The sequence below is a fragment of the Palaemon carinicauda genome, chromosome 37 (assembly GCF_036898095.1).
Source record: "Palaemon carinicauda isolate YSFRI2023 chromosome 37, ASM3689809v2, whole genome shotgun sequence".
Taxonomy (NCBI): domain Eukaryota; kingdom Metazoa; phylum Arthropoda; class Malacostraca; order Decapoda; family Palaemonidae; genus Palaemon; species Palaemon carinicauda.
In genome coordinates this window covers 22,142,877-22,167,989 of record NC_090761.1, presented here as the reverse complement: position 1 = coordinate 22,167,989, position 25,113 = coordinate 22,142,877, and the positions used below count along the sequence as shown (strand labels likewise).

General features: G+C 35.8%; 5 protein-coding genes across 6 annotated transcripts in view; 2 read left to right on the top strand and 3 right to left on the bottom strand.

Moving 5' to 3' along the window:
* LOC137629028 (uncharacterized) overlaps nucleotides 1-13,067 on the top strand; it is a 20,852-nt gene extending 7,785 nt beyond the window's left edge. The window contains exons 1-3 of one of the 2 annotated variants that reach the window (XM_068360291.1): nucleotides 12,175-12,287; nucleotides 12,658-12,827; nucleotides 12,952-13,067. In XM_068360291.1, the coding sequence (XP_068216392.1) occupies nucleotides 12,267-12,287; nucleotides 12,658-12,827; nucleotides 12,952-13,030 (270 nt within the window). In that variant the 5' untranslated portion in view covers nucleotides 12,175-12,266 and the 3' untranslated portion in view covers nucleotides 13,031-13,067. Of the gene's footprint in view, nucleotides 1-12,174; nucleotides 12,288-12,657; nucleotides 12,828-12,951 lie in introns of those variants that run through there. The other variant, XM_068360289.1, reaches the window with a different exon arrangement.
* On the bottom strand, nucleotides 1,891-2,676 carry LOC137629024 (uncharacterized). Its single transcript, XM_068360285.1, has 3 exons — nucleotides 2,656-2,676; nucleotides 2,213-2,361; nucleotides 1,891-1,981 (listed from the first exon to the last, which is right to left on the bottom strand). The coding sequence occupies exons 1-3, from the start codon at nucleotides 2,674-2,676 to the stop codon at nucleotides 1,891-1,893; spliced, it is 261 nt and encodes an 86-aa protein (XP_068216386.1).
* Nucleotides 13,068-17,129: 4,062 nt separating the features above from the next.
* LOC137629030 (uncharacterized) lies at nucleotides 17,130-17,951 on the bottom strand. The gene is made up of 3 exons (XM_068360294.1): nucleotides 17,881-17,951; nucleotides 17,457-17,605; nucleotides 17,130-17,258 (listed from the first exon to the last, which is right to left on the bottom strand). The coding sequence occupies exons 1-3, from the start codon at nucleotides 17,899-17,901 to the stop codon at nucleotides 17,162-17,164; spliced, it is 267 nt and encodes an 88-aa protein (XP_068216395.1). The 5' UTR covers nucleotides 17,902-17,951; the 3' UTR covers nucleotides 17,130-17,161.
* Nucleotides 17,952-19,566: 1,615 nt separating this feature from the next.
* LOC137629033 (cuticle protein 64-like) lies at nucleotides 19,567-20,493 on the top strand. The gene is made up of 3 exons (XM_068360297.1): nucleotides 19,567-19,687; nucleotides 19,987-20,141; nucleotides 20,367-20,493. The coding sequence occupies exons 1-3, from the start codon at nucleotides 19,667-19,669 to the stop codon at nucleotides 20,449-20,451; spliced, it is 261 nt and encodes an 86-aa protein (XP_068216398.1). The 5' UTR covers nucleotides 19,567-19,666; the 3' UTR covers nucleotides 20,452-20,493.
* A 3,806-nt stretch (nucleotides 20,494-24,299) lies between these two features.
* Nucleotides 24,300-25,113, bottom strand: LOC137629228 (uncharacterized). Its single transcript, XM_068360491.1, has 3 exons — nucleotides 25,058-25,113; nucleotides 24,602-24,750; nucleotides 24,300-24,396 (listed from the first exon to the last, which is right to left on the bottom strand). Exons 1-3 carry the CDS (start codon nucleotides 25,076-25,078, stop codon nucleotides 24,300-24,302), a joined length of 267 nt encoding a protein of 88 aa, XP_068216592.1. The 5' UTR covers nucleotides 25,079-25,113.

The window sequence follows — 25,113 nt, the reverse complement described above, 5'->3', positions numbered from 1 at the left end:
ATCACGTGTCAGCTTTCGTGATATATATATATATATATATCTGATAAATTTTGCACATTTTTTACGTGTTTTTCATATTCAAATAAGCCATATATATGTTTGATACATTAATGTCTGGATTCTCTTAACGACCTCGGGATCAGAGCCCCAGGCGAAATCACACAAAGACAAGAGCTTGGCTCCGGCCGGGAATCGAACCCTGGTCGGCAAGCTTGTACAGACAGTGACTAACCCACTTGGCCACAAACAAAGATAAAACTCAATGACAATTCTTCTGTACTTATACCTGTCGAATTCAGGTATTTTGTACTTAGAATTGAAATCAACCCATCTTCACCATCGTAGCTAATTGGTAGTTTGTTACTTGGCATTCAATTAATGATAAATTTTGCACATTTTTACGTGTTTTTCATATTCAAATAAGCCATATATATTTTTGATACATTAATGTCTGGATTCTCTTAACGACCTCAGGATCAGAGCCCCAGGCGAAATCACACAAAGACAAGAGCTTGGCTCCGGCCGGGAATCGAACCCTGGTCGGCAAGCTTGTACAGACAGTGACTAACGTGTATGTCAGTCAGTAAGCCCAAATGTTTGGACATATGAAAGCAATTCTTATACAAAGTATTTTAGAAGCATAACTGTGTTGTATACACCACCGTCCGTACTCTCTTCATACAGCCTCTGCCACGATCCGTACACTATATGCGGCGTCCGTACTCCCTCCATACTGCCTCGGTCACGATCCGCACCTTATATATGGCGTCCGTACTCTCCCCATAATCACTTCTCTCTCTTTCCTGCAGATTTTCCAAGTACAAGGTAGCTTGTGCAAACCATATCCATTGAAGTACTAATTCCGTAAGTTGTAGTAGTCCCCTCTCTTCACTTGCGTTGTGGAGTTCTCAGTGAGCGATTGGAAAGGAGAAAGCAAATGATTTGGGCCCAAACTATACAACTGTTTGTCCATACAGTGTCCACACTGTAATAATACATCCATCCAAACTCTCTGTATGGCCTGTGTTTTCTCTTTGCACCCTCCTTACTCTGTATATACTCCTTACGCTCCTTCCGTATAGCCTCCATACGGAGATCCGTACTCTCCAATGCCAAACGTACTGTGTATGTAACGTCTCTACTCTTACCATACTGAATCTATCTGGTTTCTGTACTGTCTACGCCAATTTGGCTCAATTAAACAAAATAGTTACTGTGTTCATGCCGTCAGGTATGGAGAACACCCTTTTAGGGAGATCCCTATAAGAGTATCTTGTTAAATGATGTTAGATCATCAAGCCATATTCAACAGAAATATTCAATTTGTAAGTTAGTACATTTTAGTACTGTTGTGAAATTTCATTCTACTCATATGAGATAATAACTTGCATAAAAATAACAGGAAAAGCTGCACATTAATTTTGATTTTCTCTGAATGAATACAAATACTTTATTATCCATAGGTTATCTTTCAATATATTGTTTTTTAGAGGCTCAAATGTATTATGATTTTAGTTTCAATAACAATATTCTTTTACAAAAGAATAGTTATATGTGACTGTATTTTATGTACCTTTCTTCCAGAGTGTGTTTTTCCCTTGCCTTGCATAAAGTTTACCCATATGTTTTTATATCCTTTGTTTCAATCTCAGATAGGAAAAGAACACTTTTGAGAGGTGACCTCAGCTCTTAATGCTAAATGGCTGCTTTAGGAATCTTCTACAACCATAGTGCCAATATCTTACCTCATTCAAGTTTGTTGGTAGACACAAAATTTCTTTTATGGAGTAATTCCATGAAAATGATTGTTTCCTTTTTGATAAGAGGATAAGGAAATGTGTAATACTTATGGATTATTTATTACGTCTTTATCGTTTTTCATGTGAAACTTTACCATCCATATCCACCACCTCCGATTCCTCCAATTCCTCCGAATCCTCCGAATCCACTGCTGACACTAACGACTCTGCTCACCACAGGTCTGTGGGAGGAGGGAATAAAAGACTTGAGAATAAAGGGCACTCTAGATATTAAATATTCTATAATGGTGTGAATTTTATTTACTCTATTACTGCAGAGATTAATTAATAGTAAACTCAAGAAGATCTTGAAAATAACCTAGAATTATTCTGAATTCAGCAATATTTTTGTCGTCTTTTCTAAACTATTTCATGATGAAGAGTGAACTCTAACGCTATTTTTGATTGCCTACCTGACAACGGTAACTCCACCGAATCCACCACCCAATCCGTGGCCTATTCCTCCACCGAATCCACCTCCCAATCCAAGGCCATAACCTCCTGATGGATCAGGAAAAGCGAAGGTGGAGCACACCAGAGCCATAACAATGGCCATCACCATCTTTTTGGATCCAGAGACAAAAGGGGAAAAAATAAAGGATGCTTTTAGAATTTGAGGAATATGAAAAATGTAACTATATTAAGTCATAACATAAACTGGAATTAGATACATTTGTTAGATCTCTATTTGCTGAAGTTTTAAATTCATTCGTTGTTTAAATAACTGACACAAATGACTCTTACAAGTAATCATAACTACAACTATATTTCAAATAAATTAATTTCAGTGGATTAGTTTTTATTATTGATTAGAATTTCTTCCTATAAAAGTAATATAATAAGAAAATGAACTTACGATTGAGAGAAGAGAGTTCATGCTTGAAGATGCCCAGACAGTGGAGTGCCTTCCTCGCTTTCTGCTCGGGTATTTATACCCAGTGGGCATCTTGCGTCCTTGCACAGGCGTTCTCAGGTTACCTTGGCAGACACGCTAATTGCATAGACACGTTTTTTACCTGCTTTTTTTTTAAGTTGAAAAAACCTAACATTCTGATGCGTGAAACAGTACCTTAGATTGTTGTATCCTTGCAAATACAAATTGATGCTTAACCCAGAAACCTACGTTGCAAATAACCTATGAAAATATTGATGGGAACAACAAAAACATTAACAGAGATCCCATATATATATATATATATATATATATATATATATATATATATATATGTATATATATATATATATATTATATATATATATATATATATATATATATATATATATATATATATATATATATATATATATATATATACGATCATGTATTGAAAGTAGAACGAGTAAATAAATGTCTAATTATTTGTATATTTTTAACCAAAATGAAATTTGAAAAAAAAAATTATAATGAATGGTGTCTCCCAGTTAGTTCAAATTAGATATTATACTCAGATGAAGTTTAAAAAGGAAATTATTTTATGGATCGATTACAAAAATATTACTCAAGAGGAAGTAAATAAACAAATAAACCCTATCATTTGCCCTAGAGGGATCCAATGAAACAGAAAAGTAAAATAATCTGGATCATGTTTATTGAATTTGCTTAGGTTTTGTTATTTGACAAATATACATCGGCTTAGATGTCAATGTGGAATAAATATCTGCTTAAAAAAATAGGTTCTAAGACTTGAAGTTGACGTAAATTTATTCTGCGTCGCATATCAGTTTAGTTGTCCTTCCACTTAGAAAAAACAGATCCTAGAATCAGACCAGATTTAACAATTGAAAGCAGAAAAGGAGGAGAAAAAATGTCACAAAAACCCGTTACTTCAGAGGAACCTTCTTTCGGAGGCGCTTTTTGCTGACTCATTTTCCCCAAGGGCGTGAGATCCCCGACGGGTATAAATACCAGCGGAGAACGCGTCCATTGCATAATCCTTCTTCAGGAGTCCCAGAAAACACATCCAGACATGAACTTCCTTCGCCCAATCGCAAGTTTATTCCAATGAAAAAGTTTTGAAATTTCGTAAATATTAATTTCTTTCGGTGGATTGCATAAGACTAAGACTTAGAGTTCAAAATTCATATAATTTCAGTATCTTGAAAATAATTTTGCTTTATAGAAAGCTCAGAATCTAAAATTCTTATAAGAGATCATTTTGATTGCATATCCTCAACATTAATTTGGTCTTAGAATCCTTTTAGCTTTTAACCGAAATGAATAATCTTATTTTTAAATGAGATAATGTATGCAGATCCTTCCCACCAATTTATGGACTCTTTAATGTTTTCATTTTTCCTTCTTGATCTCTTATGAGTTTGTGGTGGCCATTGTTATGGCCTTGGTCTGCTCGATCTCCGCCTTCCCTGATCCATCTGGTGGATATGGCGGATTAGGTGGATTTGGCGGTGGAATCGGCCACGGATTGGGAGGCGGTTTTGGCCATGGATTATCCACAGTCTCTGTTGTTCGGTAGGATAATTATGCGTCTTTTCGGACAGGTTCTTTTTGTGGGATCATTTAGACTGAAGAAAATATTGGAATTTAATCAGTATTTTCTCTATTTTCAATTGATTTACAATGAAATAAGCAAGAATTGATCCCAGTATCAGGAATTGAAAGGATTCCTACTTTGGAACTCCATAAGAGATTCCAACATGAGTCTCGAGCCTAATCCTCTTCTTGGTCATCACCTCAGACCCGTCGTTACCAGAGTCGTTGGAGTCAGCAGTGGAATTGGACACGGGGGATTTGGGGGAATTGGAGGTGGTTATGGATGGTAGAATTCCCCCCTTATGATAAACGAAATATTGAAAACGTAATAAACGTAAATAAGTCAGTGTTATGATTTTCTTTTAAATCCTACATTTATTAGCCCATTAAGGAAAGGAAATAAGGAAGCATACAGAATAGTGAGCTTGAATGCACTCTCAAGCAAGAAACTCAAATGTAAGACTGTGGAAGACCATGGTGCAGAGACAATGGCACTACCCAAGACTAGAGAACAATGGTTTGATATTGGAGTTTATTTCTACTAGAATAAGGGCTTACCATAATTAAAGAGTTGTCTACCCTTAGCATGTGGAAAGTAGCCATCCAGCCATCAGTCTATGTGGCGGGGAAAGGGAGATAACCTCGGGAATTGATTGCAGATCGCCGACATGTCATCGGCTGCCGGCAGTCGGCAGACAACCGGCTATAGGTACTCCAACCCTGACATCGATCTATGAGACTGAGAGGAGACCTAGGCTACGCTGTCGGTTGTTGCCGGCAGAGTTGTGCGACAGTGGACCGGCACTTGATTGAGAGAGAGAGAAAGCATAGAGGAAGGGAGAGGGAAGGACGGCAGCTCACTACCCTAACCTCTCCTTCCTTGAGAAGGAGGGTTCAAATGGAAGGAAGTGTATGATCAGGCTTCCATCCAGCTTCAACTAAGCTGGCAGTCAGCTAGGGTTGCAGGTGGCGGTCCAAGGGAGGACCGAAGAACACTCTAAGATAGCAGGGAAGTCTTCCACCGGCAGACCGACCTGTCGTTACGCTATCCCATAGTTCAACTATATGCGGGAGGCTTAGCAGTTTGGACTAGCAGGCGAAAGGACCGGGCCGACCCCACAACCTGCCAGCACTCGGTCGAGTTGTAGGACGGTGGACAGAGGTGTGATGGCTAGGCCATCACCAAAGGACAGAGGGGGAGGGGAAAGGGTCCTGAGAAGGAGTGTGGGGGTTGGTGTGAGCCTTCCCCGACACCCTAAAGGGGATTCTGTTTCAGTACTGGCGCCATCCCTGGTATAGGAAGAGTTCATTCTCCAGCCTAGGGTGGGTTAGTACAGTAAAAGAACGGCATAATTGTGCCGTCCTGAACTATAAAGAAGCAGAATCCTAGGGTCTGCCTAACGTAGGCTAGGGAAAGCATATCCCCTAGCCTGGAGAAGGCAGGCTTAGGACAAGTCGCTAGGCCACAGGGAGGAAGGGTTGTAACCCTACCAGGTGTGGCCTAGGGGGGAGGGCAGAGGCCCCCCCCCCCCTTTGCCATCCAGAGGAGACCCAAAGGAGAGTCCATTCACCTAAGGGGGTAGCTGGGGGCATACGACTGATACTCTGAGGTTCTGACCCTAACTCAAAGCTCATGATCTATGGCTCTGGACAGGGAAAGAAAATCCTAGCCTAACCTCACTTGAGTACATTCATGATAAGGAGGACTAGGATGTAGCCTAGGCTACCTCAGAGGGAGGAGAGATTACATTAGGCAAAGGTAACCGGGAAGGTTTGAAAGTATACAAAAGCTCCCAAGCCGTAGGTTAGGGGCAAAGGAATCGACTACCAAGATCATCAAAACCCTTTGTATACTTTCGAGAAGGAGAAAAACCCATATGCAATCAATGAATCTTATATGTATAAATGCCTAATATCTTCATTTAAATTAACACTAGGAACACATTATATCATGCATGAGAGTAAACTAAAATGCCTAGGCTATCGAGCCTAGGGGATAGGCTAGCAACTCTAGCATCGTAAATTCGGCTACCTACACTCGTCGAAATTAAAGAATACTATCGGCATAATATAACTAGTTCCTAGCAATGAAGACTAAATAACTAATACTGATAATTAGTTATGGAACCAGGATAGTTGTTCTGGCTAACTAAATAAAGCATGCGAAGCGAAAAACAGCGTTAGGGACACCTCCGGTAGGCACAGCTCCGCCACAAAACACAGTATTTAAAGATAAAAAGACGTTACTTTACGGCCAGAGCTAATTTAGACAATATAAGAATATGGTACTCAACTTTCCAGGGCAGAAGAGGCTGAAGACTGCGACATGCTGGTAAATGACAGCGAACAACTGGGAAAAACACCAGGTCATAGACGCTACAAGAGAAGGAATGGAGAAGGTGCGCGGTTATGACGTCAGCCAAGATGGCGTTGTTTATGACGTCATCCGAGTACCATAACAGTAACGGAGGAGGAGAACTTTGTAACGGCTCCTCCCATAACTTGCCGCCAACTTCCCCCTCGAAGCGTAAACGCTATGTGGGGTGCAGATAGCTATGTAGCGTGTCAAGCATACGTCCCCTGTTATTATACGATATCCTAAAGGGAAACCTTATGGGTACTCGCACCAGTTAGAATTCTGTGAAACCTTTAGTTTAATTCTCTGGGAATATCTACTGTAGTCATATATACCCTTAGGAAGCTACTGAAGGAACCTTCCATCAGGACGACATGGCTATCTCACCCAAAAATAGATTTTTCACTTGGCTCAAAATCCCTTTTTTTTTCCTTATACATACAGTATACTCGATATAAAACATATTGGTTCAGACTCAGAATGAAATAAAACCCAACCAAATTTTTTAGTAGAAATATCGAAACCTAGCAGTTTTCACTCCATTAACTCTTAGAGCAACACGAAAAATAAAGAGAGATTGCAACACGAACAGAACGACTTCTCAAGTTGCCAATGATTGTCAAATTTTCTATAGTGGACAAACATATGAGAAAAGGCCTTCATAATTTTTTGGGTTGGTAGTACAAAATTGACCCGAGCATTTCGTACTTTCTTAAAGTAGGTGTACAAATAGCCAATTCTGCAGGGGATGTCATAGTTGTCTATGCAGTGTAAATGTGGGCTTTATTTTGTCTTTTAAATATTATTATCTTCGTTTTTCATTACTCCTTTTTACATTCAAAGAGAGACATTAGTTACCTTAAGGAAGCTAATGTTAAGGTAGTGATTTTTGAGATCTTCATTGTACAAAGTAATTAAGAATGATTTTATTAATTCAAATTTTGCATTCCTAAAATGATACAGTTCTAAACCAAGCTATGTTTCTCTGTAGAACAATAGACACAACCATTTTTTATCGAAAAATAAATAAATCCAGTGGCATCCGGCTAGCTTAGTTTATTATGCTTTTGATCATATCATATTCTTGAACATCTCCAACGGAAACCACCATAACGTCCACTTCCGAATCCTTCATGTCCGACTTCTCTGCTGACGTCAACGAATCTGCTTACCACAGGTCTCTGTTGTGGAAGAATAAGAGACTTAGATAATTAGCTGAAGATGAACTGAAATATACTGTTACATTCTGTTAATTTTTTTTATTCTATTTCTGATTACTACCTAATTCGGTGAATAATACATGAAGTATTGAGTCCTTTTTTATTCTTCCATCTATATACCTCACTCCTTTATTCATAAAAAAAGAACTTGTAATAAAGATAGCTTACCGGCCTTTAGAGACTCCACAAAATCCACCATCTAATGTAGGATCAAATCCACGTCTAATCCAGTGTTGAATCCATGTCCAAATCCAGCACCTCATCCATGGCCAAGTCCAATGCCTAATCCACTGCCAAAACTAGCACCTAATCCATGGCCTAATACATCACCTAATCAATGGCCAAGACTATGAGCTAATCCATGGTCTAATCTACCACTTACTCTGTGGCTATAACCGACTGATGGACCCAGAAACAAAATAGAGAGGGATCAATCCTTTGAAATTAAATGTGAATGTATATTGTGATGATGTATCCTTTGATATCTTTCAACTGCCTAATTATTTTATCGGATGTATGGGAATAGTATTCTTTGTATAATCATATTTAACAGCGTCAAGTTCATTTAAATCCCTATCACACATACTCAAAGATGGCTGCTGATAGAGATCTACAAGGGGTCTATACTGTATGTGTACACTGTGTTGCATCATTGCGTATTCCCGGGCCCGTCCGCCGTGATCCGCCAACATCTTAAAAGGGATTGCATGCTTCAGTGGATTAGCCAATTCAAGAGTATCATCAAAATCCGTTTTTTTATACACCGCCGTCCGGACTTTATCCGCACTGCCTCTGACATGATTCGTCCCGTGTCTGCAGCGTCCGCGCTCTCTCCATACTCTTTTCACTCTCGCTCTTGCAGACATATTAAGTGCAAGGTGGCTTGTGCAGCCCGTTTCCATTGAAGAACTAATTCTGTGAGTTGTCGTAGTCTCCTCTATTCACTTGTATTTTTGAGTTCTCTGTGAGTGATCTGAAAGTACAATGTGAATTATTTCGGCCCAAATAATATGTCTATATATATATATATATATATATATATATATATATATATATATATATATATATATATATATATATATATATATATATATATACACACATTGATGATCCAGCATTTGTCTATAATGTGTACACACTATAATTATACATCCGTACTGTATCCACACTTTCCGTAGTGCCTCCCTACTCTCTTCGCGGCATTTGTACTCTCTACGTGGCCTCCGTGTTTCCTCTGCACCTGGTGATCTATACTATCCAATGCCATACGTACTGTGTAGGTAATGTCCGTACTCTTACCATGCCGTAACTGTCTTGTCTCCATGCTATCTACACCAATTTGACTATATTAGAGAAAAAATCCTTAACGGCTCTGTACCGTCACTTCCGTACTGTCTACACAGCCTATGCGCGGCCTCAGAGCTTAGAGCATAAGTGTAATAGGGGTTTTAGTGAAGGGAATTACCTGATAATGATCATAGGTAATCCCAGTCGGAGTAAGTAGCTAAACCAAGGTCTTGGTAATTTCAAGTAACATCTTACGTGCGATTTTGAATTCATGTAGTGGTGATTTTTTTTATGAAAACGAACATTATGAAATAAAGCTACGATTCAAAGAATGAAGTTCATTGTTTCAGGATTGCTTGTTTTTGGCATCTACTGTGATGTTCTGGTAATGCTATATCTCGTTATTTTCTGTATTGTTAGACTTATAATAAATGAACTTTGACCTTCAGGGGACATTTCCCAGGCAGTGACCTTAAACATATTAAATTTAGAGTCACCTAGTTTTTTTTTCTTTTTTTATAATTTGGAAGGCATTTTAAGCCCAATGAATATAAGACATTCAAATATGAGTAAGGTTGCTTGTTATGTACTTATTCTAGTAGATTTAAACATGCATTTTGAATGTTTAAACACAGAAATATTATATATATATATATATATATATATATATATATATATATATATATATATATATATATATACACAGGGTGGCCCACAACAGCAGAAAAAAAAATAAAATTATTACAGTTTTTACAGAAATATGTATTTTTGCAAGATTTTTTCATCAGACATGGACTGTGTTTCAAAGTTTTATTGTACGAAAGAATTTTTAAATTGATGAATTTATGTCTACTGGGGTCCTTGATTTATGATGGGCTCAATCCTGGCCCCTCTCTGCTGGATGACATTCGCCACTCACATTGAAGTTGTTGACAGCTCTCTCCAACATGGCTTTAGAAATTCTCCGGATCACTCGTCATGTTTTCTTTCAATCTGTCATTTGTGTCTGGATTGTCCACATACACTCTCTCCTTCAGGTAGCCCCATAGAAAGTAGTCCAGCGGCTGAGATGAGGCGAGTAGGGCGGCCATGGATTGTTGGTCCTCCTTAAGATTAATCGGTCACCTGTACTTAAGGTATTGAAGAGTGCAATCAGAATAATGATTTGGTGCCCCATACTATAGTGAAGCTTCTTAGATGCATTTCGATGTATTGGTCTGAATTCACTGTCACTGGATGACCATTACCTTCAAAGAAGTATGAGCCAAAAATACCATTCTTTCCAAGTGTGCACTACACAGTTATTTTTTCGACTCTCCGAGGTTTTTCAACATGTTCATGAGGCTGTTCATTGGCCTAAAACCTAAATTTTTACATATTCACATGCCCACTCAAATTGAAGTGCTCTTTGCTGTTGTAAAGAAGTCGGTCCAAAAGTTGAGGGTCATTCTCAATATGCTCACTAATGGTTTATTCAAACACAAAGCGTTCAGTTTTGTTGGTTTTTATTGAGCTTGAAGAATCTCATCATTGTAAGGAAACAGCTTTAAGTCACTATGAATGATTCAGCTCACAGATGTCCTGGAAATGACCACTTCCTGTGACAGCTGTCTGGTGAACTTGCTTGGCAACTGTTGTAAGTGAACCCTTATGTCTGTAATGTTTGCTTGCATCCTCGCTGTTACTTTTGAACAACAGGGTCCTTTGTTGTTGTTAATCACGCTTCCAGTGTTTCTGAACTTGTCTACCAAGCGTGTGTTAATGTGATGGTGTAGAATTTTATTCTCAGGATACTCGCGTTGGAACTGTCTTTGAACCAGTGTAGGTAACTTAGTTGCAAAATACGGCTCCACAATCCTGGTCCTCTCTTCCACTGTTGTCTGACAAAACTTGCAGGTCTTCTGTCTACCTCACCTGAAAATAAGAAGGTAAAGATTAATTTCTTATAAAATATGAGTTTATTTTTTTCTCTTATTGCTGCCCACGCTGTATATATATATATATATATATATATATATATATATATATATATATATATATATGTATATATATGCGTTATGTATATAGATATAGATATATATGTAGCCTATATATGCATATATATATATATATATATATATATATATATATATGTATATATATATGTATATATATATATGTGTGTGTGTATGTATGTATCTGTACTCATGTATATATATATATATAATATATATATATATATATATATATATATATATATATATATATATATATATATATATATATATAAACTAAAGGTCCTTACCATGTACTGCCATCATCTTGTTCGTAATGAAACACTAGAATACATTGACGTAAACAGTTTAGTGAACTACAATATTCACTTTTCTAGTCTGAGAAGAAAAATAAAACTCGAAACTATGTACTGAGAACCTTTTTAGTGAATTGAGAAGAGCAAGAGTAACTTAGAATAGATATTAGATATGTTATTGCTTTGAACATTTTGAGAAGACTTAAAGTGCCTCAAATGTGCTCTTCGAAAAGTAGTATGACATTCCCCGTAAGGTTTGTTACACATTAACTTTTCTGAAAAGAATATTTTCGAAAGTGCAGGAAAATTATCACGTGATAAATTTGCGAAAAACACCTTGAAGTGTTTAAAAAAAAAAGTGAACTAGAATAGCCTAATTAGATTCCTTTGTTTATATATTTCTCTAAAGTTATGTGATGGCAGACGTATTATTTGTTGAAAGCTAATGAAAATTAGACTAACACTTTTATATCAATGAATAAAAAGATATTGCACAAATATTGAAAATATCAATATTATCCTCTTCTATGTAAGAAATTTAGTATTTTCATTATTTGTTGACAAATAGAAAAAAAAAGGTTGATCAAGGCCACATTAAAATGTAAAATTATGACAGTTCAATGAAAGCAGGAAATTGGTGTATAAATGAAGAAAACCCGTTACTACGACGTAACTTTTTTTGTTCCACGGAGGCAATCAGCCAAGTCATCTTCCCAAGGGCGTAGGATTCCCACCAGATATAAATACTCACCGAAATACGTCCATTGCATAATCCTTCTTCAGCACTTCCAGCGAAAGGTTTCCAAAAGTCAGATATCCAAACATGAACTTCCTTCGTCCAGTCGTAAGTTAACTTCGAAATTTTTTTTTGAGATTTTATCTAATTACCATAAACAGAGATTTTGTCATAGATGACAAGTCATTGTGAGGTAAGGGTTAAGCTACACATAGTTTGACCTCGTACTTAAGAATTATGAATCAGAAAAGTTTTTCCTTTCATCAAAGAATACCAGAATCCTATCTTTTGTTTACTTTGATATGGCATAATAATCCGCTTTCATTTCCCCTCTTGTATACATTCATCAGTATTAATTTGCAATTACATTCCTATTGAGTACAGTATTTCCAAAGGGATATGCTTATCAAGTATATAAAAATTTATTCAGAACCTTTACTTTATTTGTATCTCTTCCTTTTTTTCTCTACTACCTTAGTTGATGGTAGCCATTGCCCTGGCTATGATCATCTGCGTCTCCGCCTTCCCTGAGCCATCTGGTGGATATGGCCATGGATTAGGTGGATTCGGTGGGGGAATAGGTCACGGATTAGGAGGTGGATTCGGCCATGGATTGGGTGGTGGATTCGGCGGAGTCACTGTAGTCCGGTATGCTAAAATCATTGACAGTTTATAATTCACCTAATAATCTATAATGATTTAATACATTATGCTTTATACCTTGCGATTCTCTTATGAGTGGAAAGTCTAACTGTCTCCTTCCCTGCCACAGACCTGTGGTTAGTAGAGTCGTGGTCAGCAGCGGACTTGGAGGATTCGGAGGTGGACGTTATGGAGGCTATGGATGGTAACACTGTGCGAGATAAGTCGAAATAATACATAATAAACTGGAAAAAATAAATTGTTTATATTATTTACCCTAAAATAAATTTTAAAAAGCCGGACCAGAGATGGTAATTGCAGGTCTTTAAACACCTAAAAATCACAAAGATGCTTTGAATGTTGTGCTCTTCGTTATTTGAAAATTAGAAATTCCAACTGGAATTACCAGAGATTTGGTACTCAAGATTCGGAGACATTCCCATTGGGCGACAGTGCAATATTCAACGAACGACTTCTTTGGATGCTGATAACATTAAATGCTTGTTTCATGTGTGATATGAACTCTGTAATTTAACACATACTTGGTACTGTATATCGTTGTATATTGCTACCTCAATGAAAAATATAGAAAACCCTCAAAATGATGAAGACTTATGAATGATATCTAAAATTAAAATAAGCTTCATGTATATAAAGAATTAAAATGCAAAATGTTGTTGATGGGGCTAGATTTAAGTTCCAATAATTATATTGCTAAATTTTTAATATTTGACAATAATGGATGTATATTTCTAAATGTATTGGCTATCTTTTCCATATAAATTCTTAAATTATCAATTCAAGTTATGAAGTGTTTGCTATTCTTTTTCGTATTGCAAATGTCAGTTTTGTTGCACTTACAAAATATTTACTTTTTTATTGGAAGTGATGTTCTCAATGCAACTGGAATTACCCTGTGCTAATTTGCAATTTGAGCGAATGTTCTTATTGGCACAGTACTGAACCTTGGTACAGGACTACAGCAAATGAGAATTCACTATCCTCCGGAAACATTTCATGCCTGTCTTTTTCAAAGATAGTGGATAAGATCCCCATCTAATTGTATATATCATATTTGAATATAAATGATAGTTCATTACTTTTTGTTAAATTTTATATTTTTATCCTATGAAATCATGCAACCAGAGTCCGTAGAGTTTTTTTTTGAATGGAGCTTTTCGTATAACTTGAGAAGGACTGTGTAAACCTGGCGAATGAGGCAGCTACCAGCCTGAGTACTGAGTAATATTCTCTCTTTTACCCATAGGGCAAATTACTTTCATATCTAGAGTTACAGACCATTCGCAGACTTTTGGAGGCTTATGATAAACCCTTCTTTGCACTAATCATAAAAAACTCATTGCGTCCAAATTATGATTTTCTAGATAGCAGATTCAGTAGCGTGTATTCAAAGTAGAGATATTTTTCTTTGAGTGAATTGGGGAAGTTCATGAAAAGTAAAATGTAAAATCCTGGAAGCAGAAGTTGTCAAGTTCCAAAATAATTTTATGTTGTAAATGGAATCCCAAGTAAGTTGGAATATCATCGCTTATAGAACTTAGGTAATCATGTACTTCTGTTGTGAATGAAATTTAGTGGACAATGGTATCATTTATGGATGAAGCAGCGACATGCAGTATATATATATATATATATATATATATATATATATATATATATATGTATATATATATATATATATATATATATATATATATATATATATATATATATATATAAGATAAAAGAGCCCGTAAAAGGAAGCGGAAACAGTAAAATGCTCAGTCGAAGGGTGTATGTTGAATAGGTAGCCTTTATAATTAAGTCTCTTCCAACGAACAGGTTGATCATTTTGACCTCTCTTTGCAGTGACGGAGCTTCAAGAAGCGATGGGAAGTCCGCTGGGTCGTGAAAGGAAAATGGTGAGTACCTTGATTAATACAGTTTTTGGTCTTGCCACATTCATATAATCCCCGAGGAGAAATGATGTTAGTTTTGGGACAAATTATATACCTGCTTGAAAGTTCAGAAGACGAAGATAATTTTACAGACATTTGAAAACCTTGCTTTCTTTAGGAAACTGTTCTTGAACGTTTCTTTGTAGATTTATTCACTCTTGGAATCACTGAGAAAGAAATGTATTTAGTGATTGGGAATGGCGAATAAAGGTCTATTTTTTTGAGTGAATTAAGATGACTGCTCTAATAAGCTATTGTACTATAACATTGAGGTGTCGTCTAAAAGCAGATCTTACCATTCGTTTACCCACTTAAGACTTGCCATCCTGTTTCACGTTGAAAAGTATGTTGATATTTGTGTACTGCAGGCATTACTTAATATTGGGTTTTGCTCTTATTTGTCATTGTTTATACTTTGCATTTATATATATATATATATATATATATATATATATATATATATATATATATATATATATATATATATATATATATATGGTGTATTTGTTTTTGTCCTGTTCATAGTGATACTTGAAAGTTGTTAGACCGATATATCTCCCAAAGAATATAATATTATACTGTGTCCTGACGCTCTGCCCATCCTATTGTTTAGTTGTGGACTTTTATCCTCTTGGTTATACAACTGAATGCTGAAGATTGCTTCAGTAAACAGCGGAAGGTTTCGCTTATGAAGAACGAAAAACGTCTCCGGCTTTTAACTCCGGTATTTGTATTTCATAAAAACAATTTGGTTTTTGTTAATGTAATTACCACTAAATAAAGTTGAATCCACTTGATTCTCATATATAAGCTTGTAATAAATCTTCAGAGAGAGAGAGAGAGAGAGAGAGAGAGAGAGAGAGAGAGAGAGAGAGAGAGAGAGAGAGAGAGAGAGAGAGGGAGTTCGGTAAGTAACATGTTTGAGATGCCATTTTACTTTTGCAAGTCATTGATCAGAATAAGAAAAAAAGGTTTAGTTTCTCACTGCCACTTTAGGTCTTGAAGTTACTGGTTTTTTAGTGCCAGAGATCAACGTATCCTTTATACACAGCCTTATCTGAACTGTCCAAGAAACACAAAAAAAAAAAAAACTCTCCTATCCTAGACGCAATACGTGTTCCAGAATTTGAATATTACTAACATATCTTGGAAGGAAATTATACTTAATAGGTATTGCAATGATAAAAAAAAAAAGATCCTGATTAGGCTTAGAGCCAAAAACACCTTAATATATCTGGGACGTCTTAAAGTCGAAACAGTTGACATGCTTTGAAGGCAAATTATAGGGAGCCCATCTTGTAATCATGATGACTAAGATAAAATATACCTAATCTGTATTGGGAGCATAATCATGATATCTTTGACAAGAAGTAAATATTATACGTGATCTGTCCTGGAACCAGACACGCCATCTGTTTCGTGTACCCCACAGATATCCACACTCCTTCTAGAGAGTAACAAAATGTCTTTGAACATTTCAAAAACTAATATATATATATATATATATATATATATATATATATATATATATATATATATATATATATATATATATATATATATCGTGTTTTCAGAATTACTTGCATCTAAGAAGGAACCTGTAACTTCTAGAGACATAAAAATTTGAATAAAATGTCTAAACTTACTCTTTTTTTTTTTTTTTTTTTTTTTTTTTTTTTTTTTTTTTTCAAACTAAATCTGGTAGTATTTGAAGGAAAATATTTCTCAAGACCAATGTAAAGGGATCGATATTCTTGAAATGGAATATTGTTTATGGAAAGATGTTTTAATTAGATCTTTTCCTATTAGAATGGGTACATGATAGCCAGTGTGTTAGCCTAACTGAATAATCCTTAGAATATTAAATAGCAAAGGTGTGAATATGTGGGACAAGGTCTCTTCCAGTTAGGAAATACTTGAGCATGTATGATATATATTAGCAATTATATATATATATATATATATATATATATATATATATATATATATATATATATATATATATATATTTATATATATATATATATATATATATATATATATATATATATATATATAAACACATATACATATACATATACAATTATGTATTACTGTGACTCCCGAGGGGAGATAGTCCCGTCAGTCAATCAATCAATCAGTCAAGCGCTGTTGAGAGTCGACTTAAGCCCTTGATGCTAAATGGCTGCTTTAGGAATCTACTACAAGCACAGTGTCAATATCTTACCCCACTCAAGTTTATTGTTAAACACAAAATATCTTTTAAGGAGAAATTCATAGAAAATTGATGTTTCCTTTTTGACAAAAGGATAAAGAAATATGTAAAACTTTTGGATGATTTATTGTTTCCTTTTTTTTTTTTATCAATTTTCGTGGGAAACTTTACCATCCATATCCACCACCTCCGATTCCTCCAATTCCTCCGAATCCTCCGTGTCCGAATCCACTGCTGACACTAACGACTCTGCTCACCACAGGTCTGTGGGAGGACGGAAGAAAAGACTTGAGACTAAAGGGCATTCTAGACATTACATACTTTGTAATGGTGTGATAGTAAACTCAAGACAAGATTTTGAGAATAACCTAGAATTATTCTAAGTTCAGCAGTATTTTTGTCGTCTTTTCTATACTATTTCACAATGAAGTGTAAACTTTAACATTATTTTTGATTACTTACCTGACAACGGTGACGCCACCGAATCCACCACCCAATCCGTGGCCTAATCCTCCACCGAATCCACCTCCCAATCCATGGCCATAACCTCCTGATGGATCAGGAAAAGCGAAGGTGGAGCACACCAGAGCCATAACAATGGCCATCAACATCTTTATGGATCCAGAGGACAAAAGGAAAAAATAAAGGATTCTTTTAGAATTTGAGGAATATGAGAAGTGTAACAAAAGTGATTATATGACCTAAAATGGGACATATTTATTAGATCTTTATTAGCTAAAATTCGCTGTTTAAATAAATTTCATAAATAAATTATGCAAATAATCATAACTACAACTATCATTTAAATCAATCAATTTCAGTTGATTACTTTCTCTACATGATTAGAATTTCTTTCAATAAAAGTAACATAAGAAAATGAACTTACGATTGAGCGAAGAGAGTTCATGCTTGAAGGATTTTCGTTTGGATGCTTCTGCTGTGATGCCCAGACAGTGGAGTGCCTTCCTCGCTTTCTGCTCGGGTATTTATACCCAGTGGGCATCTTGCGTCCTTGCACAGGCGTTTTCAGGTTACCTTGGTAGACACGCTAATTGCATAGACACGGTTTTTTTTTTTTATTTTTTTTTTTAGTTTGAAAAACTCAACATTTTTCCACCTGAAATAAAACTATTCCAGAACCTTAGGTTGTAGTATCCTTGCAAATGCAAATTTACGCCTTCACCAGAAACCTACGTTGCAAATAACCTATAAAAATATTGATGAGAACAACAAACGCTCATTTATATACGATCGCAGTTTCAAATATATATATATATATATATATATATATATATATATATATATATATATATATATATATACATATATATATATATATATATATATATATGTGTGTGTGTGTATATGCGCAAATAACCAATAAATATATTGTTATTGTTATTATTATTATTATTATTATCATTATTATTATTATTATTTTTATTATTATTATTATTATTATCATTACTACTACTTGCTAAGTTACAACCCTAGTTGGAAAAGCAGGATGTTATAAGCCCGGGGCTTTAACAGGGAAAGTAGCCCAGTGAGGAAAGGAAACAAGAAAATAAATAAACCATAAGAGATGTAATGGACAATTAAAATATTTTGAGAACAGTTACAACCTTAAGATAGATCTTTCACATATAAATTTTAAAAACTTCGAGAAAAAGAAAAACGAGAGGAAGAGAAATAAGATAAAATAGTGTGCCCAAGTGTACCCTCAAGCAAGAGAACTCTAACCCAAGACAGTGAAAGACCGTGGTACAGAGGCTATAGCACTACCCAAGACTAGAGAGTAATGGTTTGATTTTGGAGTCTCCTAGAAGAGCTGCTTACCATAGCTAAAGAGTTTCTTCTACCCTTACCAAGAGGAAAGTAGCCACTGAACAATTGCAGTACAGTAATTAGTTCCTTGAGCGAAATATAATTGTTTGGTAATCTCCAATAACTCGATAGTGGTAGTATCTCAGCGTGTGGCTGGTGCCCTGGTCAACCTGCTACCTATTGTTGAGTATAAGAAGAGAATACAAAGAGATCCCATATTCATGTGATCATGTATTGAAAACAAAACTAGAAAATAGATGTCTGATTATTGGTATATTTTTAAGGAAATGATATTATAACGAAGGTTGAAATGAAGGGTGCTTCCCAAAACGCAAATTTCAACTAGTTACACTTCTCAGAGGAACTTCATAAAAGAAAATTATTCTAAAGTTCAATTAAAAGAATATTGCTCAAGAAGATATAAGCAACATGAATAGTCAATCTAGGAATAAATCAGCTAACAGGATTTTGTTGTTTGAAAGTTATACGTTGGGTTAGAAGCAAATTTGGAAGAAATATTATGTGGAAATAGAAATATCTGCATAAAGAGTAGATTCTAAGACCTGAAGTTGAGTGAAATTATCTCTGCGTCACATCACAGTTTAGTTGTCCTTCCACTTAGAAAAACAGATACTAGAATCGGACCAGATTTAGCAGATGAAAGCGGAAAAGGGGGAGAAAAAAATGGCACAAAAACTCGTTACTTCAGAGGAACCTCCTTTCGGAGGCGTTTTTAGCCGACTCATTCTCCCCAAGGGCGTAAGATCCCGACGGGTATAAATACTGGCGGAGAACACGTCCATTGCATAATCCTTCTTCAGGAGTCTCAGAAGACACATCCAGACATGAACTTCCTTCGCCCAATCGTGAGTTTATTTCAATGAAAAAGTTTTGAAATTTCGTAAATATTAATTCCTTTCAGTAGATTGCATAAAAATACATTTGCTTTATAGAAAAATCAGAATCTAAAATTCTTATACGAGATCATTTTTATTACACACCCTCTCTTACTTTTTATTGAAGTCAACATTAATTTGGTCTTAGAATCCTTTTAGCTTTTAACCGAAATGAACAATCTTATTTTTAAATGAGATAATATATGCAGATCCTTCCCACCAACTCATGGACTCATGTTTTCAATTTTCCTTTCCTGATCTCCTGTCAGTTTGTGGTGGCCATTGTTTTGGCCGTGGTCTGCTCGATCTCCGCCTTCCCTGATCCATCTGGTGGATATGGCGGATTAGGTGGATTTGGCGGTGGAATCGGCCATGGATTGGGAGGCGGTTTCGGCCATGGATTAAGCACAGTCTCTGTTGTTCGGTAAGATAATTGTGTGCCTTTCTTGTAGGTTCTCTTTGTTAGATCATTTAGACTGAAGAAAATGTTAGAATTTAATCAGTATTTTCTCTATTTTCAATTGATTTACAATGAAATAAACAATAATTGATCCCAGTATCAGGAATCGAAAGGATTCCCACTCTGGAACTTCATAAGAGATTCCCACATGAGTGTTGAGTCTAATTCCCTTCTTGGTCATCACCTCAGACCCGTCGTTACCAGAGTCGTCGGCGTCAGCAGTGGAATCGGACACGGGGGATTCGGGGGAATCGGAGGTGGTTATGGGTGGTAGAATTCCCCTTATGATAAACGAAGAATTGATAATGTAATAAACTAAGATAATTCAAGTATCATTATTTTCTTTCCAATCCTACATTTATTAAATGAATATCAGTGTCTCTACTGTAATGAGACTATTCTAACTTGGGTTTCAATTTTTTTTATTAAAGATTTAAAAAATTGAATCTTCAAACTCTTCTTACCTTACAACGTTAAGGTGTCATTACCCAGAAACTGTATATATATATATATATATATATATATATATATATATATATATATATATATATATATATATATTCTAAGTTCATAATAAAATCATGATCTAATTTTGGGAGGCTTCCTGGTTTTTACTCCGGAAGCATGACATTCTTCTACCATCGTCAGATTCTGTTAATGAGGATATCCAGTGAAATGTCACCATGAACAGGTTTATAATCCTGGTGAATGCAGGCTGCTTTTTTAATTGAAGAATTACAAGGGTATTCTACAGTGGATATCCTAGTTTTTTATGCAATTGGTTTGTGGTCATTATATTTTATTCTAAACATTGTCTTCTTCATTTTTCATTTCTCCTATTATTTTTCCCTTTGAACAGAATTAGGAATGAGTTGAAGGCAGCAAGTGTTCAATTCCATTGTTTATGCAAAACGCTTTTGTAGTTTAGGGTTGTTCCTCAGGGTAGTGTTCAGGGCCCATTACTTTTCCCACTATATACACATGACTTGTGGTTTGGCCTAGAAAACAAGTTGTTGCATATACAGATCATGCTACAATCTCCTGAAGATAGATCTGGGTTGCTGAATCCCTTAATAGAGATCTAGCTAAAACTAGTGCATGGTGCAAGTTATGGTGCATGAAGTTGAATCCTAACAAAACTCAAATTATGATTGTAAATACGTCAAGGACAGTGGTTCCTCAACATGTAGACCTCAACATTTATAATGTTTCTTTAACTCTGTATTACTTAAAATTTTAGGTGTTATTTTCGACAGCGAATTTACTTTTGAGAAACACATTAAGTTTGCGTCTTCTTCAATTGCACAAGAATTAGCTAACTGAGAAAGTCTTTTAAGATTTCCGGTAATCAGTGTATTCTGAAAAGTGTTTAAATTCTTTCATTCTATTGACATCAATGACCTTAGATGTCAGGATACCAGAAAACCTCAAATCAATCAATCTACCTAGTTTCGAGTATTGTTCTCCTGTCTGGTCCGCAGCTGCTGATTCTCATCTTAATTTGTTAGACAGGAACTTATGGTCTATTAAATTTCTTATTCCTGATCAGGATATTAATCTCTGGCACGGTCGTTCAATTAGTTAATTATGTATATTGCATAAGATTTTAAATAAATCTGATGACCTTTTACATTCAGATCTTTCCGGACAGTTCCATTTTGTTCGTAATACCAGGCATGCAGTTAATTCTAATAGTCAGGCCTTCTCTATAATGAAGATCAATGCTACACAGTATTCTAGAATTTTTATTCCAGCATTGACCAAGTTGTGGAATGATCTTCCTAATTGGCTATTTCAATCTGTGGAACTTCAAAAGTTCAAATTTGTTGTAAAAGTTTTTATGTTGAACAAGCTGATGCAAATCTTTTTATAGTTTATATATAAAATATCTGTTTTGATGTTGATACTGTGTTTAAAGTTTTTATTTTAACCGTTCATTATTTCTCATATCATTTATTTATTTCCCTATTTCCTATCCTCATTGACCAATTTTTCCCTGTTGGAACCCTTGGGCTTATAGCATCTTGCTTTTTCAACTATTGATGTAGCCTTAGCGAGTAATGATAATAGTAATAATACTATTGAAATTCCTTTGTCTATGCTTGCTTCTGCATGTACGTCCAAACGTGTATGTCAGTCAGTAAGCTCAAATGTTTGGACATATGAAAGCAGTTCTTATGCAAAGTATTTTAGAAGCATAACTGTGTTGTATACACCGCCGTTCGTACTCTCTCCATACTGCCTTGGTCACGATCCGTACATTATATGTGGCGTCCGTACTCTCTCCATAATCACTTCTCTCTCTTTCCTTGAGATTTTTCAAGTACAAGGTAGCTTGTGCAAACTATATCCATTGAAGTACTAATTCCGTAAGTTGTAGTAGTCCCCTCTCTTCACTTGTGTTGTGGAGTTCTCAGTGAGCGATTGGAAAGGAGGAAGTGAATAAAGGCCGATTCACACGACCCGTTTTCTTTCCGACAGGCTCGCCGTCGGTTAAGCGGCGTCTAGGTTTCTTACGTGTATTCAAATGCAACTGTTCACACGACCCGTCAGGCAAACGGCGGCCCTCGGACGTCGCCCTTCCGAGGCGGCTCGGCTTTCTTCCCAAGAAACCCCGACCGGTTTGACGGACGTTAGCCACCCGTCCCAACCAACGGGTGGATGATGTTTTGTGTGAACGAGGACCTGTATTGTACCCGTTCGTTTCGTGGCCTATAACCCCGACTTTTCCTCATAGTATAGAGTCATAGAAATTAGTTAGTTTGTTGTTGACACCATGTATTAGAGGTTAATTGAACTTTTTCAAGGGTATGAGGAGATGTTTGACATGGCAAACCAGATGTATAGAAATAATTTACTTAGATAAAAGATATGAAAAGTGACTGGAAAGGCATTAAATAAAACAGGTAATTTATCGCAATTTTAATATTCTTGGCATTATGCATAAAGCATTATGAAGTTGCATAACTTATTTTATCAACACAGTTATCAACCAACATCTTAAAATGTCAAAATTATCGTAATTTACTCGGTCCTCACGTGACAGAGTCTAAGTAAACAATGAAAACCGCGCGCTGGTAAACGGATACGGAACGCCTCGTGTGAATGTACAACATTTCGACGGCGGTTAGCCACCACCCAGCCTGTCGGAAAGAAAACGGGTCGTGTGAATCGGCCTTTATTTGGGCCCAAACTATACAACCATTTGTCCATACAGTGTCCACACTGTAATAATACATCCATCCACACTCTCCGTATGGCCTGTGTTTTCTCTCCGCACCCTCCTTACTCTGTATGTACTCCCTACGCTCCTTTCGTATTGCCTCCATACGGAGATCTGTATTCTCCAATGCCGAACGTACTGTGTATGTAATGTCTGTACTGTTACCATACTGTATCTATCTTGTTTCTGTTCTGTCTACGCCAGTTTGGCTCAATTAGACAAAATAATTACTGTGTTCATGCCGTCAGGTATGGAGAACACCCTTCTAGGGAGATCTCTATAAGAGTATTTTGTGAAATGATGTTAGATCATAAAACAGAAATATTCAATTTGTAAGTTAGTACATTTTAGTACTGTTGTGAAATATCATTCTACTCAGATGAGATAATATCCTGGATAAAAATAACACAGGAAAAGCTGCACATTAATTTTGATTTTCACTGAATGAATACAAATACTTTATTATCCATAGGTTATCTTTCAACATATTGTTATTTAGAGGCTCAAATGTATTATGATTTTAGTTTCAATAACAATATTCTTTTACAAAAGAATAGTTATATGTGACTGTTTTTTATGGACCTTTCTTGCCAAAAGTGTGTTTTTCCTTTGCCTTGCAAAAAGTTTACCCATATGTCTTTAAATCCTTTGTTTCAATCTCAGATAGGAAAAGAACACTTTTGAGAGGTGACCTCAGCTCTTAATGCTAAATGGCTGCTTTAGGAATCTTCTACAACCACAGTGCCAATATCTTACCTCATTCAAGTTTGTTGGTAGACATAATTTCTTTTATGGAGTAGTTCCATGAAAATTATTGTTTCCTTTTTGATAAGAGGATAAGGAAATGTGTAATACTTATGGATTATTTATTACGTTTTTATTGGTTTTCTTTCAAAACTTTACCATCCATATCCACCTCCTCCGATTTCTCCAATTCCTCCGAATCCTCCGTGTCCGAATCCACTGCTGACACTAACGACTCTGCTCACCACAGGTCTGTGGGAGGACGGAAGAAAAGACTTGAGAATAAAGGGCACTCTAGATATTACATATTCTGTAATGGTGTGAGTCAATTAATAGTAAACTCAAGAAGATCTTGAGAATAACCTAGAATTATTCTAAGTTCAGCAATATTTTTGTCGTCTTTTCTGAGCCATTTCATAATGAAGAGTGAACTCTAACATTATTTTTGATTGCTTACCTGGCAACGGAGATTCCAACAAATCCACCACCCAATCCGTGGCCTAATCCTCCACCGAATCCACCTCCCAATCCATGGCCATAACCTCCTGATGGATCAGGAAAAGCGAAGGTGGAGCACACCAGAGCCATAACAATGGCCATCACCATCTTTATGGATCCAGAGACAAAAAGGGAAAAAAAGGATTCTTTTAGAATTTAAGGAATTAGAGAAGTGTACTTTATTCTAAGTGATAACATAAACTGCAATTGGATATATTTGTTAGATCTCTATTTGCTGAAATTTTAAATACATTTTATAACTACAACTTCGTTGTTTAAATAACTGACACAAATGACTCTTACAAGTAATCATAACTAAAACTATATTTCAAATAAATTAATTTCAGTGGATTAGTTTTTATTATTGATTAGAATTTCTTCCAATAAAAGTAATATAATAAGAAAATGAACCTACGATTGAGCGAAGAGAGTTCATGCTTGAAGGATTTTGGTTTGGATGCCTCTGTTGTG

Coding starts and splice junctions, on each gene's coding strand:
- LOC137629033 (XM_068360297.1), top strand. CDS start 19,667: ATGAACTTCCTTCGCCCAATC. Junction 19,688..19,986: donor TGAACTTCCTTCGCCCAATC/GTGAGTTTATTT, acceptor ATCTCCTGTCAG/TTTGTGGTGGCCATTGTTTT. Junction 20,142..20,366: donor AGCACAGTCTCTGTTGTTCG/GTAAGATAATTG, acceptor TCATCACCTCAG/ACCCGTCGTTACCAGAGTCG.
- LOC137629024 (XM_068360285.1), bottom strand. CDS start 2,676: ATGAACTCTCTTCTCTCAATC. Junction 2,362..2,655: donor TGAACTCTCTTCTCTCAATC/GTAAGTTCATTT, acceptor GGATCCAAAAAG/ATGGTGATGGCCATTGTTAT. Junction 1,982..2,212: donor GGTGGAGTTACCGTTGTCAG/GTAGGCAATCAA, acceptor CTCCTCCCACAG/ACCTGTGGTGAGCAGAGTCG.
- LOC137629228 (XM_068360491.1), bottom strand. CDS start 25,078: ATGAACTCTCTTCGCTCAATC. Junction 24,751..25,057: donor TGAACTCTCTTCGCTCAATC/GTAGGTTCATTT, acceptor GGATCCATAAAG/ATGGTGATGGCCATTGTTAT. Junction 24,397..24,601: donor GTTGGAATCTCCGTTGCCAG/GTAAGCAATCAA, acceptor GTCCTCCCACAG/ACCTGTGGTGAGCAGAGTCG.
- LOC137629030 (XM_068360294.1), bottom strand. CDS start 17,901: ATGAACTCTCTTCGCTCAATC. Junction 17,606..17,880: donor TGAACTCTCTTCGCTCAATC/GTAAGTTCATTT, acceptor GGATCCATAAAG/ATGTTGATGGCCATTGTTAT. Junction 17,259..17,456: donor GGTGGCGTCACCGTTGTCAG/GTAAGTAATCAA, acceptor GTCCTCCCACAG/ACCTGTGGTGAGCAGAGTCG.